This window comes from Ptychodera flava, chromosome 16, assembly GCF_041260155.1.
Source record: "Ptychodera flava strain L36383 chromosome 16, AS_Pfla_20210202, whole genome shotgun sequence".
Classification (NCBI taxonomy): Eukaryota; Metazoa; Hemichordata; class Enteropneusta; family Ptychoderidae; genus Ptychodera; species Ptychodera flava.
The window spans coordinates 15,247,686-15,268,007 of record NC_091943.1 but is presented as its reverse complement, the minus strand read 5'-3'; the positions used below and the strand labels follow the sequence as shown (position 1 = coordinate 15,268,007).

At 38.2% G+C, this 20,322-nt stretch overlaps 1 protein-coding gene across 4 annotated transcripts in view; it reads right to left on the bottom strand.

The window, feature by feature from the left end:
• Window positions 1-20,322, bottom strand: part of LOC139114110 (exonuclease mut-7 homolog) — a 36,411-nt gene that overhangs the window by 9,161 nt on the left and 6,928 nt on the right. Inside the window, exons 5-17 of one of the 4 annotated variants that reach the window (XM_070675636.1) lie at window positions 20,031-20,170; window positions 19,101-19,272; window positions 18,214-18,416; window positions 17,735-17,879; window positions 16,606-16,673; window positions 12,285-12,421; window positions 11,723-11,832; window positions 10,787-11,000; window positions 10,255-10,466; window positions 9,614-9,781; window positions 6,858-6,911; window positions 6,287-6,415; window positions 2,051-4,536 (exon numbers count right to left, since the gene is read on the bottom strand). In XM_070675636.1, coding sequence (XP_070531737.1) covers window positions 3,727-4,536; window positions 6,287-6,415; window positions 6,858-6,911; window positions 9,614-9,781; window positions 10,255-10,466; window positions 10,787-11,000; window positions 11,723-11,832; window positions 12,285-12,421; window positions 16,606-16,673; window positions 17,735-17,879; window positions 18,214-18,416; window positions 19,101-19,272; window positions 20,031-20,170 — 2,562 coding nt within the window. In that variant the 3' untranslated portion in view covers window positions 2,051-3,726. Of the gene's footprint in view, window positions 1-2,050; window positions 4,537-5,354; window positions 5,529-6,286; window positions 6,416-6,857; window positions 6,912-9,613; window positions 9,782-10,254; window positions 10,467-10,786; window positions 11,001-11,722; window positions 11,833-12,284; window positions 12,422-16,605; window positions 16,674-17,734; window positions 17,880-18,213; window positions 18,417-19,100; window positions 19,273-20,030; window positions 20,171-20,322 lie in introns of those variants that run through there. The other 3 variants (XM_070675638.1, XM_070675639.1, XM_070675637.1) reach the window with 3 other exon arrangements.

The following is a 20,322-nucleotide window of genomic DNA, read 5'->3' as shown; positions in this document are numbered from 1 at the left end:
CAGTGTTCTTCAGATATATACACCTTTGAATGAAAACTTCTTAAGCATATAAGTGTGTAATGTGTAATGTATAAGTGTGTAATGTGTAAGTGCAGAGGGGGGGGGGGTGAGTCTCCAATGTTTTCTCGTTGTTTGTTCACGAGTACATTGGTAGAGTTGATAAAAATGTAGATGAAACATGACGATTATGTTTGTATGAAATAAAACAATAGATAAAACATAAAATGTAAAATGAAAGCAGAGATATACTCCTTTACTTTCAACCACAAATACATTTAAAAGTTCTAAAAATGTACTGTGATCCAAATACAGTGCGTTTAGAGCACACCGGACATGCCTGGCGAAAAAGTAGAGAATTTCCATTCTCAGCCTCTAGGAGGCGGTATTAATGTCTACCTGTCGGCCCCCGAAGGGTTTACTTGTTGTGCAGAGATCGTACAATGTCAAGGCACGTTTTTTGCTCTGGTTTGGGCAAAAGAAATATGTGTTTAAGGTAATCCAAGAACGTGTCTCGAGGACAGATATTCGGACCTTCAAATTTGCACAATTCTTTTCTGATCTATCACTTGTGGGTGTTCATTTTAAAGCTCTTGGTGTAAGAAGCACTTTTGAAGAAACATTTTTAGAGTCGTAGTTTTTGAAAAATCGAAAATTTTATTTTTTCCTCTAGGCGGACATTTTGCATTTCAAATATTAGTATATTTAAGTAACTTATTTCTCTAGTACCAGACTCTGAACCTTGAACTGACACAGACTGAGTTGCCAAGCTGTCATCGCATATTGGCTCGCTCGAATACAATATGCCTATTCCCCGAATATTTTCCAATGCAAGTCCTTGCAATGTCCCTCGCCTCCAGAAACAGGCACCAGAATTAAAATCCTGACTGTAGCCGATATGAAAATTGGCGTGACCAGCCGACACTTGCACCGACAGGTGGCGTGTGTCACGATGTCACTTGGGTGAGCAAGTGGCTGGCAAGACAGCAAGCCGCACAAATTTTTCACGAATAGGTGGAACTCATTCGAACCTGGGAAAAATACACCTAACTAAACATACAAGTCCCAATTCTAACAGAGGCCGCAGCTGTCGCTGTGAGAGTTGAAAACGCGTTTTGTCCAACATAAAGTGGCCTAGATGATGCCTAACACAGTAAGATACGCAGAACATTATTATATGCACAGTCCCTCTATCCAGAGGGACTGTGTTGTATGTAACACTAAAAAGAGCCAAGAGGCGCTTGGGATGAGGCTGCGAAAATACAGTGAATTTAATGGGAAATGGAAATTTCTGTTATTACCAATAGTAAATGGTGAAAAATGTGCACTTGCCCATCTATCTATATACAGCGTAATATGTCTCCTTTGCACAACTTAGTTGACTCGGATTCAGAACTGACACAATCTGCAAGGTAAAAACCTGCATATTTGTAGACTTTTGTCAAATGTAAAAAGAAGAGTAAATTTCAGTGTGGTATGCGTCAACTTTTCTATGAAGGATTTTTTTTGTAAAGTGTTTCGGATAGGTTAGAATGTACCGTCCTTAATCATAACAAAATACCTAATGATCAACTTGTAAACAACCTGTATGTTGGCGATGTCAACTATTGAAGACGAAGTTTAGTCTGGAATAGAATTTATTTGTCAACAATCATATTCCACTCTGTACACAATGCTGGGAATCGAGCTTTTGCATTTCTATATACTTGTGGCAGAAATATATGAATATCATATTGTTTTCAAGATTGTCAAATATTTCAGCAACTGTCCATCTTAGATCATTTCAGGCGTTCTAAGAGGTCCCTAAAATGACGTTTCACTGTACAGCAAAGTGTCGACAGGGAGTCAATATATAACATTTTCCATTATCGCTCTATAGAGGGCAGTATATAGAATTCTGCCATCATCCCACTGCCTGCATGCCAAGATCGCCAGATTGGACGGATTTGGAAAAAATAAAATAATTTTTATTCCACTCTCTAGAGGGCGGTATACAAAATTCTGTTTTCACAAAACTGCACTGAGAACACCGAACTGCCAAGGAAGAGAATAATTTGGAAAAAATAAAATATCTTTATTCCATCCATTGCATAAAGTTCAACACAAAAACCTCTAAAGAGGTGTTACAATAAATTCTTTTCTGCATTTCTTCACTATTTATATTGATAACTTTGTAATTTCATCAGAAGTTGAGTGTTTATTAGTCACAGTATAAAGGACTGCTACTGTACGTAGTTGGGGAGTCAAAAAACTTTGTGGGATGAAGGTACAACTTTTGATGTTTATCCCAGTCATGGGGTGAGCATACATAAATGGTCTAACCCCCAGTAGAAATAAAAAGTATCACACCTTTGCTGACAAATGAAACTATTCATAACACTGACGTATGCAGCTGTAGACACGGCAGAATGAGTAGTCATACTCTAACAGCAATCTGTGCATTTTTTCATCAATGCCTGTTGTTTTGGCCTTTGATAAGTTTTTTCTTTTCAGAGTTGCCCACAAATCAATATTTAGCAGTGTCACTTTTATGGGAATTAATGCCATGTAGACTGGTATAAAAACTGTGAAATGGACACTCGTGTTTCTAAAGACTAAAATGAACAACTTGAGTTCAGTTTATAGCAAAACTTTTGGGAATTAATGCCATGTGGACTGGTATACAATCCATGAAATGGACAGTTGTGTCTGGAAAGACTGAAATGGACTTCTTGAGTTGACAGTTTACAGCAAAACTTTTGGGAATTAATGCCATGTAGACTGGTATAAAATCCATGAAATGGACACTGATGTCTCTAAAGACTAAAATGAACTACTATCGTTCAATTTACAGTTTAACACGATTGGAACGAATTTGGGATAATTGGATGTTGAAGTAATGTTGGTTTAATCAGCAAATGTAACCTCATCTGCTTTTCTTTTTAAGTTACATACTTGTTTTCATAAGTAATTTGCAATATTGCAACATTCAACTATATGGCACCTAACAGTTTTGAGAAATTTTAAAAATATGAAGATCCAATTATCCCAAATTAGTTCCGATCATGTTAGTTTACAGCAAAACTCTGTGAGAATTAATGCCATGTAGACTGGTATAAAATCCATGAAATGGACACTTATGTCTCTAAAGACAGAAATGAACTACTCTAGTTCAATTTACAGTTTACAGCAGAACTTTCTAAATATCTTATTTGGATCGGGCTGCTAGAGTTGTATATTTCTACATGTTTCATGACGTCAATGATATATGGATATCGTCAGTGTTTACGGTCATTATTGAATAGTTTGTAGCCTCTTCTAAGTCAGTCTTATATGTAATTCATGAAACTAGCATTACACATGGTAGGATCAACTGTATACCCCAACAGTTTCAAACCAAATCATTCACACCTGTGTCCTGTTCACGTAATTTTAAGTAGGGAATGAAGGTTTGTAAAGGACTCTACCTGGCAAGCTGTCCATGTTTCGGACAATCCAAATCACCCAAGTTAGAATTCACATTAAATAAACACACAAAAAATGTGGGCCCATTAAACATATGTACATATATCACACACAGCGATTGTTATGAGCATGAAAATATGAATGTATAGCATAAATTTCTTACTGTGGAGCATCTCATCCACACCCACGCGAAAAATATATATTCAAACACAGATGTAGGGAGTACATTTCAGTTCAAAAAGGTGTGTTCTAAGATGATTGTGCAAGAAAAAGTTTGTATTACTTTCAAGCGGAATGCTGTTTTCTGTCTAACACATGTGCAAACTGATGGAACACTCGCTTGTAGTGCTTGCCTTCCCAGAACACTTTGCCGCATCGTGCGCAGGCGTAGAAGAGGTCGACTTGGTCGAGAACACCGTCCGGCACTTTTGCTATTTGGATTGGCTGTCCATTGTCTAATTTCCATGTCTTGGTGTTGATCATGGTCGTGGTGATGTCGGTGCAAACAGCTGGTTTGTAAGCTGGTCTAGCTGGTCTTTCGGAAATGACAAACTCACTGTCTGCATCTTCATCATCTTCATCATCATCATCATCATCATCATCATCTTCACTGATCCCCTCAAACTTTTCCTCATCGCTTGGTAACCATGATGACTGTATGATTCCCTGGGTCACCTTCACTGGAGTCATTCCTGAGACCTCTTTTGGTCTGTGAGTATCACTGGTAACCATGGCAACATGTTCGTCCCCATCTCTGTTGTTTGTGACATCACTGCTTGAGTGGTTTGGTGACTCTCCACCGATAAGATTTACTTGATCTGCATTTTCAGTGTCATTTTCAAGTTCAGCATCACTTACATCTGCTCCGTCCAGATGGACCACATCTTGAACTTTGGCACTCTCACCTTTGACCTTTTCACTTTGACCTCTCTGCTCTGAGTCAAGTGACATGGCATACTCCTTGTTGGTGCCATCAATCACATCCACCTCCGACAAAACTGGTTCAGATTCCAAAGCATTCTTTGAGCGTTTGTTTTCCATAGCTTTCCTCATTAGGTCAACAGATATGCAAATGTACTGCCTGCTATTACACACCTGTCAAGTCAAAGTCCAAAGGTCAAGGGTTAGTGATGACACAAAATCCCTTAAAAGTTGTGTACTGGCTATATTGCAAGCAAGCCTTTAGCATAAAGACATGTCAAGTTAAGAAAGAATATATTTTTATGTATCAATTCTTAATTCTGATAGTCTTACTAATGAACTCTATCAGGGTAGTTTGGTTTTCTTGGTAAATTATACATGCAAATGTGGGGTTCAAAGTTAAAATATTTCGCAGAGAGGGATTACTAGAGTGGTAATGCTATAATGATACTAATTCAATGCAGATTCAATCACACTTAACCCTTTGAACCCGGCTCAGACATAAATGTCTGATGACGTCATAGAGTACCAGGGGGTCAGGGTGCAAAGGGTTAATATCTGGTCAAAGAAAGAAGGTGAGGTATGGTATGTCAGAATTAAACTTAAGACACCAAATATCCATGGAATTAGAATTAATTTCTGTATTATCTCTGCCATTTTTGAATGAGGTTTTCCTGTTGGGATAACGAGTCATAATGCCATCAAATTTTCAGAAAGCCTTGTATGATCAAACGGTTGAGTTTTCATATCAGGTCTAGATAGGCCAGCTTGCAAATACTAGTCAACCAGAAAACACGGGGAACTAAATTCATATGACACAATGCTGCAGTTGGGAAAAAAAACGTGCTAAGCTGTCCATTGAGGAGAAATTAAGAACATTTTCTCACTTGAAAACAGGTTTGTTCAATGCTCGGTAAACACTACAAAAAGTTTTCAGTGGAAAATTTGATTAAAATTCCATTTCATCTGATACAAGAGCAACAGATCAGTAAATTTATTTATTTATTTATTTATTTGTTTCGAATTGAAGCTTTGGAACACGTACTAGGTGAATCTTGTGTTTTGTCACTTGGCTAATGTTTTCTGTGTATATTCAACAGTCCAAACACAAGTGTCCCTAACCAAACTCTTTGCAATCGATAACCGTTCTTGTGAGAAACAAAATTCTGTGGAAGGAAAATACAGAAGAATATGTTTTGGGGACAAGAGGTATATGTTTTGCTTGGTGTATTAAAAATTTACGTATATTTCAGTAGGATATGTTTTTTTTTGTCGACATTGTTGTGTCCATTTCCCCTGAGAACAAACAGGTCTATAGTCACCACTGAAAGCACTGGGTTTTGGCGAAATCAAGGTGGCGAAAGAATTAAAGAAATAGGTGCTTTAACAAACAAGAGGATGTATGATTGAGACAAATGTCAAAACTCTGGTAATGCCCAGTGCCTCAGAAGGTTAAATCTGATTGGTAGATGGCAATTATTTACAGCAACTTAGGGGGTCTGAAACTAGGGATATTCTCTACTGGACTGGCCGTTTGGAAAAACATGTAATTCAATAAGAAGAGTGAGTTTCACCAAACCAGTTGACTGAGAGCTTCTGAGATGCTGCACATCAGCCCTTAAAACTGGCTGCAGCTATTGTATGAGTTGGATATTGACAACGTATCAGAATGAGAACATTTAAAAGGCAGGAAAATTGACCCATGACCATCTCACTCCTGTTTACCTCTGCACAGATTAGACTTTACCATAGAAAGCAAAAGAAAAATAATCACCCTATATGTCATTGAAAGGATTAAAGCCACACAACATCATTGACCTTTTCACCCCTATTTCCAAGTACACTGGTCCAGCCACCATAATTGAAATCAATGGTGGATTGGACCGCAGTATTTGGTGCAAGGGTTGGTGTTACATGGACTGACCTGACACCTGCTGAAGATATCAGTGGGTTTCACCTCCACCTTGAACTTCTGGAGTACTTCCTGGACTTGGTCCTTGGCTGTGCAACCCTTGACATTGTAGCACATACCATTAGCAACCTGGGACTTCAGCTACGTGAGAAAATGAAGGAAAGTGGTTTTCATCGCTGAAGAGTATTGTACAACAACTTGGATCAGTAATCAAATGTTGAGCAGCTTTTCTCCTTCCGCAGTTGAGAAAGGTCTCAGAACATTTCTGTGGGTGTAGCATAAAAAAAAAGAAAAACAAACAAACAAACAAACAATTTGAAAGAAAATGTTGATCCCAAATTTTACCTTTGCTTTTACAATGAATTTTTTGAGGAGCGATATTAACGGCAAAAAAATGGCTGAGAATTGTGCAATAGGTTTCCCTACACTGTCACGGACTCCCAATTGATTCTGAACTGTGAGGGCGCTTTGATTGACTCTCAAGCTGACTCTCAAGCTGAGAAAATTCAGATGTCCTGCATACTTGATATCTTTCATGTGAAATGGCAACTTAAAAGTGGCTGTCAGAAGCGACATATCTTACTATTTGGTATGGAGTACCAGCTGTTAGAATCACTCTCTTTTCTTTCAGTGCAATCTGTAATAAACAGACATTGTGGAAAACAAAGTGAAAAATTGGAAGAAAAGTGAAAAATGCAACTCATGAATTTCATTTACTCTCTGTTTTAGTATTCATGTCTATGTTTGCTTCTTCTAGCTGAAGCGAATCAGCTACCCTGTGAAAAAGGGTTAAAAGCATCAGTCATTTTACCCTTTGTATTATCAGCAAGAGGAGATAGCAACATACTAGTGGGTAAAATGCAATAATCGATAATCAAAAGACTCTATTTGAGATAATTTGCGCCTCAAAAACGAAACACTTAAATTTTTGCTTAAACTTTCATCAAGAAACTTAAACTATTCTCTTTCAAAATCAAAAATAAAAATTTGGGGTAATTGTGCAGCAAAGTTTGAAACTAGAGATACAAATTACCTGACATTTGTAGATATTTGAAATTAAAAATGGCCTCCATACATGTATTAACTCTATGGGTTGAAAATAAGTTTTTATTTTCGAAAAACTGAGACAATAAAACATTTTTCTTATGCAAAGAGCTTTAAAATGAGCCCCCACAAGTGGTAGATCAGTAAAGAATTGTAAAAAATTCAAAGTCTGAATAACTGCCCTTGGGCTGCATTCTACCTTAAAGGTCTGGTGAAATCAACCTGTACTACTGAGCTATTTAGCTTCCGGGTGGCAATATCGTTACACTCGCAACTGAACAGAATTTCTACATAAAAGTACGCGCGAGTGCTAATTTTTTATATTTCTATGTGCGGGTTCGATTTGGGGTCAATTCGCTAAACTTAGGCCACGCCCTCAGTTTGGTCATGGTTGACACACTCTGACGTCACAACTGGGTTCGTTTACATTGAATAGCGGTCCCCCTGCCATCCCTTATCTCCGCCCAGTATTCGCTAACACAACAAGTTAACAAAGTAAGTACATCCACAGGGCAACCCACGCTAGCCATCCGTTTCTCACCAATAACCTCTCCTGCTAGCGCTATGTCTGTTGGAGAATTGCTTGACCAAAAGAATACTGCAAGCGCTGTCTGCTTTGTTAAACAAAATCCACGGTCAATGAAGGTCAGCTTTGTTCATTCATGTAAATCGTATCAGTAATGACTCTGTATCAACAATGTGTATGATGCAAACATGCATAAGAATAGCATGGGCACGGTCAGTATTGACTTGTCTGCTCCTCCAGACAGACCACGTTTAGGTGCAAATTCACGACTACAAATTAGATAAAACAACCAAACATACTTCTCTGTGCTTCGATTACTTTTTCGAACCAAAAAAATCATTTAGTGCTGGTAATTATCCCTTGTAAAAACCGGATTGATGCCTGTAGGAACTTAACGACCCCTTTGTGAAAAGGCTAATTAATGGCAATTGACTGCATAAAAATATTTTAGCGAATCAGAGCAGCCGATACATGTCGGGGATGTAAACGAACAAATCACAGAATACAATACATAGATTGTACATCTCATGATTGGATATATGGAGGACAAGAGTGAGACCTCGATTGAGACCCGGAAGTAACTTTGCGAGAATAGAGTATGTCATCTATTTGCAGTTGCACCGTTCATCGCGTTTGTTACGTTTTCTTTTCAATTTTAGAAAGATTATTGCCTTATCGTCTATGAAAAAGGGTAAAAGAAGCAATCTGTGCATATTTCACCCGGCGATCGTCCTGCTTATTATAGGCGGCGATGTTCGACTGCCTGACGGCTAGCCACTTCGATCAATCGGCAAAACTTGTAGCTTTGTCTGGGGAAATCGAATTTCACGTCAAAATATATATTCGCAAGCGTGGAGAATCGTTTTGATAGAATTTTCGCAGCATTCAATTATTAATTTATCACATTTTGCAAGTGTTGCTTGCGTTAGCGTGAACACTGAGAGTATGCAAGCCGAAACCCTACAAGTTAAGCTTACTATCCGTGGGGAGCTTACGAAGGTGTGAAATACTTTATTTTTATTTTTATTTATTTTTTTATTTATTTTTATTTTATTAATAATGACTTCCACAGCCGAGGCCATTTATGGAAGACTGTTAGTAAAAATACAGATACAGAGTTAAAGCAAGAAGACAAGACAAACAAACTTTAACAAATACTGAGAAAACAATGTTTTAAAACATTTTAAAACCATTTAAATTTACAGAAAAAGGATCAATGTCATTGTATTCGTTTAAAAGCAAATTAAATTGTCTCGGAATTCTACTAAAAAGAGAGTCACGAACACAATTAACTCTACCAAATGGCACATGAAACAAAGTAGTACGCCGAGTTGAAAACCTTGGTACATGAAGACTAAAAAATGAAGCTAAAGCATTAACATTAAACTTTGCATTTATGCATTTGTATAAAAATATATAATCAAAAATAGTCCTCCTTGATTTAAGACTTCCCATTATCAGTGTTATAAGGTACGATGTCAGGCAAACTTCAGAAAGCCGAAAAAAGTCAACTGGAGAGGGTTTGGGGACACGCCCACATTGCATTTTCCTTTTGCCATATTTATTAATCGCCCACGCTAAACGATACAAGAAATAAACATAACTGTTCTACAGACCATCAACTGTATTTTTTGTGATTTTGCAACATGGGCGTTTCACCAGACCTTTAACTTTTGATTTTTCTACTCGCATATGCAAATGATTTGCAGCATTTCAAGATGAACTTGCTTAGCAGGGACATTTTGTCGGTCATGATCAAGACCAAGTACCTTAGCTGCTTCATCATGGTCTTCTGTGTTGTCCAGGATACGTACATCAACACCACAACACCTAAGCTGACGGCCAAGGCCCTGTAGCATGGTGTCACATACAACAGAGAATTCACTCGCTGGAATGGAAGTACTGCCTACCTCACCATCACTCGTTGAAACGGGTGCCTGGGATTCAATGTAAAGTTAAGTATTATACATTTGACAATTGAGGAAAAAAAATGTACTTCACTGATGTATTTTGGTCACTGTCAGTCTTGTAATCTGGACAAAGTCACATGATGTTGATATCAGAGACATTGTCAATGTCAAGGACAATGCAGGAGAGGAAACAGGCACTTTGTTCCAGCTTGATGTATTGGAAGATTGGAGTCTGAATATTTGAGAAATACAGCCAGACTTTTATGAGCTGGCAATCATTACAGCTTAAAAGAACATGGTTAGAAAATAATGCCATAACTGATCACTGACAGATCAGATCAGATCAGACCTATGAGTGGCAAATGTTGGGAACATGTGGGGGTGGAAAAGTTTAGTTTTGATGGGTGATTTACTGTCATAATTGAACTTGAGGTAAAAGCTGACAGAAACTAGGAATGTGTAACTACAAAATCAAGGAAACATTATTCTTTGTATCTCACCTCAATTTCTTTAGTGAGCTCTGCAGAGGATGTGGTATCTCCTCCATCACTGTTGCCATGGCTACCACTACCATCATTACCACCTTCCTTGCTCTTCTTTGCTTTTCGCTCTTTTTTCGGCAGAGGGGGTTCAAGGTCGACCTCTATGCCTGCACCAGCAGTCTTGACCTTGATGAGCTCATAAATTTCGACCAGGCAATGAGCATCAAGTGCTGAGAAGTGAACAAAAGAGAAGAGATTGACATCTAAGATACATGTACATGTATGCTACTTGCTAGCTGGGAACCGTTTGTTTCAAATCTGTTGATATGGTGACTAATATCATTACAATTTAATACATATTTTTGTTTGTTTTGATACTGTTGATACAAAGTCGATTACTGTGCTCATCCTTCTTCAATATGCAACTTATCACCAATTTTGTGGAATGCTCCCTTGTAAGAACCATGACTTTACATCAATGTTTTGATGCCTTAACCATCACACCGCGTTGAAATTCAAATCCCATTTCTGAAATTCTGCTCCTACAGACCTGCATAGATGATTTGTGATTGACGTAGAGGTCTCCTCTCCCAGTCCGACAACCTTTCATTCTTATTGAGTGGTTTACCCAGACACACTCTGACCAGTTCACCCAGACCCTTGCTCTTCGTCTTCTTGGCTGTCTTCTCATCTCCGTCTTCAGTGGAATTTTTTCCATCGGTTTCCCTGTCGTGTTGCAATAAATCTGGTGCCACCTTTTGTATCTGGACGGATGGAATATCAATTTGTTTGGAATTATGAAAGTAGGGAAATTTGAAGTTCAATGTCATACATACATTTTTGTTTCAGAAATAGTATTTTGAAGCTCTTCATTTGAGCAGTTAGTTTGAGCAAGCATTCCAAAACTCGTACTCACATATCAACATATCATGCACTAACATTTGGAAACAAGGGTTAAAATAAAATATTTGTATATCAGTAACAACGATACATCATTAGAAATCAGCAGCAAAGCATCTTGGGGGATCACAATCGACCATTTCTAAGTCACACTTGAGTAAGACAACAGTTTACAAGGTGAAACATTGTTGCAAACATTGCCATTTGCATATGACTACTGGTATTTATTGGCCAAGCCCAAACCATGTGTAGAAGTAGGGAGATTGTCGAGTTTTATTTTGATTCTCTGTTCATAGTGAGTGGTATACATGAGTTACATCTCAAAGTTGAAAATACATGCAACAACTAAAGAACAGACATTGGTACTTCTGAAGGTGGTGGAAAGTGACTTCTGCATTTTCATAGTTATCCTGTGTGTTTATGTTGACCCTGTTTTTAACCATTTCACTACAATGGTTTGGCCCAAACCTATTGTTATCAATGGTGAGTGTAGACTCATTTACAGAGCATTGGGGTAGATAGGTTAAATTCTGCAGTGAGATGTCCATTTTTGGATAACTTTCTCTTTCATCGACATGTAACTTACATCTTTCACAACAGTTCCAACATCAACAACTCTTTTCAATTGAGAGCCTAGGTCTTTCAATCCACTGTAAGATTTAAACAGCATTTTGATGTCACCATCAATACCATATCCTGCAATCATTGAAAAGAAAACCAAAACACTGTCACTAATACCAATGGATGACCTTTGCAAACCTTCCATTGATTTTTACATCGTACATTCATTTTCCATCAATCAGTATCAAAATTAAATACATGAAATCTGAGGAAATTATATCATATGTTGAAATAAACTGCAATCAAAACTTTCAAATCAAAGAATAAAATTTTGTATTTCATGAAAAAAAATATACAATGACAGAGCATTATTATTTTAATTTGCATAACAATTTATCTATTAGTTGACCAGCTATAAAGTTAGCTCTCTCTCTCTCCCTCTCTCTCTCTCTCTCTCTCTCTCTCTCTCTCTCTCTCAGGATTCATCCACTAACACGTATGCCGACATGAAAAATAACCAAATGGTGAGCAACTCAAAAGACATAGCAACAGAATACAATTTACAAAACAACAGAAAGCGGACTTGCCTAATTTCAAGACATCTGGAGTTGTGAAAAGATGCAAAGCAAAGTCTGTCATGACGGAATCATCCACAGATTCAGACAGTGTCATCATATCAAGTATAAACACACTGTCTATGGTTGCCAGTTGTAACAGACTGACTCTGGGACAAGAAAAGAGAAAGCATATAGATTGATTTTAGGTTGAGTTTCATTTTTGGATCTTATGATCAACACCACTGTAATTTCATTTGGAGGTTGATGTTGATGTAGAATTCTTTTCTTGTGAAACACACCAAGCGTAGTGAAAAGCAGCTTTCAAATGGATGTTTGTATCAGCGTTATGACTGTATTGAACATTTCTGGAACAGACACTGACTCCATCAAGTCAACATATTATCATTATCTGCATTGCCAAACACACCTGCATGTCTGAACAAGATGTAAGCAAGAATTCTTTACATGAAATTTCAGTACAAAAATATTACTGGTACTTATATATAATCCCATGGTATTTTTCTCTGTTTGACGTCATTGTATACGAGTGTTATTTCACAGAGCCGTACAACTTCTCGCCAAAGGCGAGAAGTTGTACGTCTCCGCAAAAAACACGAGTATTCTATTACGTCAAACAGAGAAAAACTCCATGGGATTATATATTTATCACATGAACAGTCTTCTTATTTTTCTTTGATGTGGATGGATCAAAATTATTGTAACAAATTGCATGATTTTTATTGTGATTTTGTGCTTTATTTACGCGGATTATTTTCATTTAATGAGTAAAGCGGCCAGTTGCCAAGGAGATGTGCAAATGTTTACAGGTATACTTTCATTCATAAATCTGATTAAGCTGAAAGTTTGATACATCGAATGGTATCTCCACCAATCAGACATACGGATTCGGTCACGTGCGCGTGTCAATCATTGTCATGCACTGGACTGATGCCAAGGCAAGTCTACCATCGGTGGACATAGCTTTCACCGCGCTAGCGACGGATAACCATATTATTTTGAGTTGATTAGAATATTTACAATTATATTTATGAAGCTAATGCAACAACACGATCGAAACAGTGGTTATCATTCCTAGCGATGCCGTGGCTTTTAAAATATCACAAGTTTACAACCTTGGCGAGCCTGAAAGATTCAGATCAATGACACACAGAGTGTACGCTGGTAGTGGGCACTGCCATCACTGGTCTCCGCCGGTGGCCATCTCCGTCGTCAATTTTTCGTCTTACGGACTTTGATGTTTGCTGTGACACATTATATCGGCACACCCGTAGGTACATCCCAATTTTGTTACTTGACAGGAACTCTGTTCTGTTGTGAGTGTTGTCCGAGTCAACTTTCGAAATACATCGGGTTCTACAGCTCTGCACTGCAGATTTATGGCTACAGCCGTAGTACAGGTCGACAGCTTATGTCTTCACTACAGCCTTACGCTTTAGGTTTGATTCCGATTGAAAATAACGGAATAACTTGTCTGATGAAGGAAATTTGTCATTGTTCGTCGAATGACTTTATACTTGTGCCTTCTATGTCGCTTTTCCGAAGATTATACAGCACTCATTTATTAAGTTGAACTTTCGTTGAGGTGTATCTTTCAGGTTTATCGCCAACCGGGATCGCCAGGTACGACGTTGTTTGGCGATCGCCAGGTACGACGACGTCCACATTGAGCCTTACGACTGGAGCTGTGATGTTACTGAGCCATTAAAACGATCGACGGTATCCTCATTTGATTCTTTGGAATAGCTAAAGCTTTGGCGACTCGAAATTTCGTTGGACACTGTTTCCATATCTGGATTTATCGGATCACCTTTTTGTCAAAATGCCATGAGAGTACAGCACGATCACGACAAATCGGTTTGTGTCATGACGTGCATGTACGAATGGTACCATTGCAGGAAAAAGTTTGTTGATGACGTAAAACAGCAGTAATATGGATTTCTTATCTGTGCTGGTGTACATGACACAGGTGGAGATACGGGCCAGTTCATGTGATAAATGTAAGGTATAATGCGCCTCGAGGACAGATATTCTGACTCAAACTTTTATAAGACATATTTTGGTCTTCCACTTATGGGAGCTTATTTTGAAGCCTGTGAGCAAATAGAGTTTTTATTTTTTTGTGAAAATCGAAAATTTTATTTTTCCCATAGAATTAACACAGGGATGGTGACCATTTTGAATTTCAAGTGTTCAGAAATATTGGGTAATTTGTTTCTCTACCGTAGTACCAAATTTTGTATGCTGACTCTGATTTCTATTCTGACTTTGAAAGGAAATGGTTTAAAGTTTCCTTGAGCAAAGTTAAACAAAAGGTCAAGTCTTTCAATTTCAAGACGGGGCAAACTATTAACTTGAAATTGTTCATACATGCACTTTTCTATTTGCTGGTTTAGATGACAAGTGACCGTTGTATCTTCATGTAGTTAGTTTGGAAAGAATATGAAAACAGATGATTTCACTGTTCTTTTAGAAATGACCATGTAGATTCTGAGCAAACAGACAACCATGAAGTTGACCATAAATTTGGACTTGATAGTTTATGTGACATATGAATAATTGGGAGAAATTTACACCTGACCATGCAGATTTCTGACACACCTTGCCACTGCTGACCTGAAAAGTGTCCATTGGAAAAACCTACAAAAAATACCACTTAAGTGGTAGAATGAATGAGCACAACAGTGTTCTCCCCAGGCCATTTTAGCGTAGCGGTCCCGCTACGCTTTCACCTCTCCCCGCTACGCTTTGATTCTCCCCGTTACGCTTTAAAATATTCCCGCCATCCTTTAGTTCACACGCTCTGCGTAGCTACCGCTGTTGCATGCATTGTCTTCACATTTAGCGCTCACTGGGCCTTTAATCACATTCCAATGCTTTGATCACGAAATTGGCCGCAAAAGAAACAAGAGAAGTAGTTGATTGGTGAGGTTAATTGTGATTTTACAATGATGATCTTTTTTTGGACCAAGTACGATCACGATCACGATTGAGTTCACGTTGCATTCCAATGTGGCGGCGGCCATGTTGGCCACCAAGTTTATAACTAAATTAACTTGTTGACATTGATCGTGGCGTCGCGTGTGGTTCCACTCTGACACGTCCTCTGAAAGATTTTACACCTGATTTTCAAGTGATTCTAGTCGTACTTAGTTCATGTCTTGTGATCATCTTGGTGGGATTTTAAAATCAAGAATCAAACGACGATGTTCAGTGGCAGTGGTAGTAGCGGGGGGGGGGGGGGGGGGGGGGGGGTGTTGCGTCGGTTGAAATCGATCCCATGATGAAAAATAATCTTGACCGCGGACATCCGGGAACTTGCGGTTTTTCACGTCATTTTTGTGTCACACTGCCGTGACCGTGAGAACAAAATATTGGAAGTGTGGATTTTTCAACCTTTACACCAGTATTCAAAGTTTCAACATTATGTCAATGATAAACACTAAGTTCTGTCCTTTGTCACATAATTTCTGCATTGTTCACTGTCCTGTATAGTCAAATCCCAATTCACCTCACTCATGTGCGTGAGGTGAAAGTGAAGTCACTCCGCGGTCAAGAATTCGCGGTGTTTGTCGTTCAAAATGATATAAAACTCAATTACATTCGAATGGTGTAAAGCTTAAACTTGTGAATTTTCCTCTTCGTTGGCAATTTTTGACAATTTTATTTGCAATATATGTATTCATGATACTCCAAACAAACTAACCATTTCTTGCTTTCAATCTGAACTTGCTGCAGAGTTTACTGTTTGAATCTTCTGTTTTAATTGTCATCATAATTACAATACTGTGGCGATTTATCTAAGTGTAATAAAATAAAAGTTTCCATGATGTTCAAACCATGGTTCAAACTGCATACTTGTGTGTTACCATTGCATTTGTTGTAAGTGTACATGTATGTGTGGTTGCATGTACATGGTTATATCCATATGCAAATATAAATTAATGAATGCAAATGGTTATGCAAATTAGCCGCTATGCTTTGGCTTGATCCTGGGCACACAGTCCATGTAGCCGACAATGAGATGCAAATGATATGCAGTTAAGGTCTCCTCAACTAACTTTCAGCTGGTTGTTCACTTTCTACTAGTTTTATAGTATTTTATACAAAGGCACAGGATTATTCTACCTGCAACTTAAAACTGATAATGATTTTGTAGCTCATTCTTTACTATTTTTCATAGTTTTCGGTAGCCGGAACAGACACTTCGTGTTCTTGTCGGCTACATGGACGATCTGCCTGATCCTGGGGAGAACACTGCACAATATTGTTTTATCAAATGCAGAGAGATAAAGACCATTTGCACTGGCTGTAACCATGATTTGTAACTTACTTGACAGGGCATTTGATAGGTCCAAAGCTTGGCCTCCACTCAGAGTCTATACCAATGATAGTCCCGGGCTAAAAGGAAAATAGAACACAAATGGATTACATCACGCATTTCTCACATGGCCTTGAAAAAATTTCAATTTTAGTTGTACTGATATTTGTGTGTCATCACTAAAAATCACTGGCCCACAGTGACAGCTGGAGACGCTACCAAAGAAGGCTTGATTTTGGAGTATTATCATGGAAGGAAAATCAAAGCCCAGGCTTGGAAAATGATTCGTGTGTACCATGATTTTGTTCAGTACAGGCCACAGTTTCACCACGACCTTGTGCAAATTCTCAACAACTTTTCTTATTTATATGTATGAAGGAGTGTGTGAATATGTCTGTGAGAGCACGGTTTCTGACAAGGGTTGACGGGAGATAAATATACCCCGGGTATCAAAGTGAAAAGTTTTGGGGTTAAGATTTTCCTATGGTATATAAAAGCAAGTATATGATTTGACAATGGAAATTTTAGGGTGGTGCCTGCACCAATGTTTTTTAGCAGTAGCAAAACACTTGAATGAGTGAGTGAAGTTTGCAAGAATTACGTGAAGTGACGCATCAAACGTTAGCGCTTTCATCCTCACTGCCGTGTAGAGATCCCACATGCCACAGAACACAACTGGGTGGTGCTAAAAATTTAGTTGTGAACAGCATAACCTGTTCACTCCAGGTCACGATGAACAGGTCCACGATCACCACTGATAACAAAAAGTTTGGGCCAAACCATAGTGGTTAAGGGGTTAACCTGTTAACCCTGAAGGCTACGTAAACAGGTCCACAATCACCATTGATAACAATGGGTTTGGGCCAAAAAAAGATTGTTAGAGTGTGAAAAGTCCTCTAAGAAATTATCTCTGCGAATGATTGATCAATCATAGCTATATATATCCATGAGGCAATACTCATCTGTTCACAACACAAATGAACTTATGGTAAGCATCAATGAATACAGATACTGTGACATCTCTGACTACGGTATCACATCTACTATGAAAAGAGCTTGAGCACATGTTATTCAACACATTTTGAAGTTTGAGAAGAAAGTCAGGCCTGTTTTCAGTTTGGACTGTCAAATGAACAATTACCTTGAAGAGGATTTCTGCACATTTTTGGAGACTCTCCGCACTGTCGATGATCTCAATGTTTTCAAAAGGAATGCTGAGTTTGTAGAACTGGTCAGATTGGATCTCTTCTGAACAGCTGTCTGTTACATCATCTTGTGATTCACCGCTGCAGAAATGAACAAAAAGCGAGAAATTAACATCGTGAGAAATTAAAAAAAGTGACATTTTGATTCTCAAATATGCCGTAGGTGACAGAATGGTCAGCATGTACAACAGGTGAATTTAACCCCTTTAAATTAATGGTATGGTCAAATTCTATTGTTGCAATTAAATGGATGGAGCTGTCCACTCGGAAGCGGGGGATGTTGAAAGGGACCATAAGTACGCAGACTGGTACATGTATTCGTGGTTGGACAGAATAATATTTGACATTAATAAGAGACTGAGAGATTGTAGCATTTCATGATCTCTTGAATTACACCACAGAGGGCGGTACTAACCCCTTTTCTATCGGCGTCTCCATCGCTTCAACAACTCTTGATTGCAGACGTTCAGTGGGGATGTTAAAATGCCTGGCCCACTTCACTGCTGCCTCTATATCGTTGTACGTCAGGACAGCTTCAACTAGCTGTTCTTGCAACCATTCATTGTCCCCAACAGCATTCTCCATGAGTTCGTCCCAACTCTCTGACACCATGGTTTTCTGGTGACAATTTCGATGCTTAATTTCAGAAATTTTCATAATAAAGTGCAGTGTTCTTTATAGCTTGGAAAAACGGAGGGATGACCAATTTACATAGCAATGCATAATTTACACATGCTTTTGATGTGAAAATGTATTCTTTTGTATTGTTGTTAACATATGAACAGAGTGCTCCAGGGGTGGTTCACCCCTAAAAATCCCCTTGTGGAGAACCTTGAAGTGGTTAGATATTTACATGAAATGCTTCGGCATCGACTTTCTCACAAATTAAGATGCTTCCTGAAACATGCGTTGTTGAACATGTTCAAATTATTAGAATCACACTAAATCTTCAGTGCTGTCTGAATTTAGGTCTACACAATGTTTGTGGGTTCAAAGAAATTTGACATGATCACAACTTTTTCTAGCCACACAAAGGAGTCTTTTCTGCTGTTGCCATGTTAACTTCATATGATACAGATATCAAAAGATTTACGACATTTGACATCTGACCTGTCTGTGAGGGCATCACCTTGACGACCAAGAAACTGACACAAATTTACTGAATAACATCACAACAACTCACACAAACATACCAAATGCTTTCCCAGAAGCTGCAAAAGCATAACTTTTCTAAAAAAATTTCACAAATATCAAACTACGACACCAAAATCAACATGGAGGATGTTTCTTTTTTCAACTTACCTCTACATACTTCTTGTACAGCAGAAATCTTATTCCGGCCATACTCTTCATTCGCATGACATTGGGACAGTGCGATGAGTCAATTTTGAACACTTTGATCAGCCTGCCCACCAACTTGGAAATAAATCGAGCTCTCATCTTCTCCTTCCGCGTTGCAGGAACTCCAGAGTCCCTATTATCGATCGTAAAGAAAAGAAGTGACTTGTGTTATCATGCAAAATAAAATAATTTGATGGAAGGATTATCATTTCATCATGCAGTGGTACCAGAGAGATAAAGTTGTTGTGCTGCTTTCCGACATTGCGAGATTTGAATTTCTTTTCTTCTGTTGAAAGAAGCTTGCCTCATTATGGCCATCAAATGTCCTGTCTCATTCCTGTATGCTAATTGATGTATGGTTAAGATAATTCAATGACATAATTGTGTGCCACAAATTAGTAAATAGCATTTACATTTTAATGTAGAATGCGCCTCAGGGACAGATATTCGGACTCTCAAACTTTTTCAATTCTTTTATTATCTACCACTTGGTGGGGGGCTCATTTTAAAGCTCTTGGTATAAGAAAAAAATTGACTGTCTTTTTTTATGAAAATTTTCTTTTTCTTCATAGACTTCACACATTTTGTTACTAGAGAAACAAATTACCCAACATTTACTGATATTTGAAATTCAAAATGGCCGCCATCCCTGTGTTAACTCTATTGACAAAAAATAAAATTTTCGAAAAACTAAGATGGTGAAAAGTGTTCTTACACAAAGATCTTTAAAATGAACCCCCACAAGTGGTAGATCAGAAAAGAATTGTAAAACTTGAGAGTCTGAATATCTGTCCCCGAGGCACATTCTACCATAAGTTAATGGTGTTGTTTGACTGATATATTTATGGAACGGGGAGTGAAAGTATATAGGATTATTGATAACTAACTTACTCTAGAAGTTTTTCCATTTCAAAGCCTTTCTCACAGTAGGTGTCTAGTGTCTTGATCAGTGACACCTGTAACTCTGGACATCCCTGTAGATACGATTCTGCCAGGTTGGCCTTGTCTTGATAAATCAATGGTAGGACAATCTGTCAAGGAAAAAAGTAACGGGCTTTGATGACCCCTGCGTTGTTTAACCCTTTTCCTGCCAGACAGTAATAACTGTATCACTTCCCCATCAGCCAAGTCAGTAAAAAGCGGTTTTGAGCCAAAACATGACGTATTTTCACCCACTTGGCTT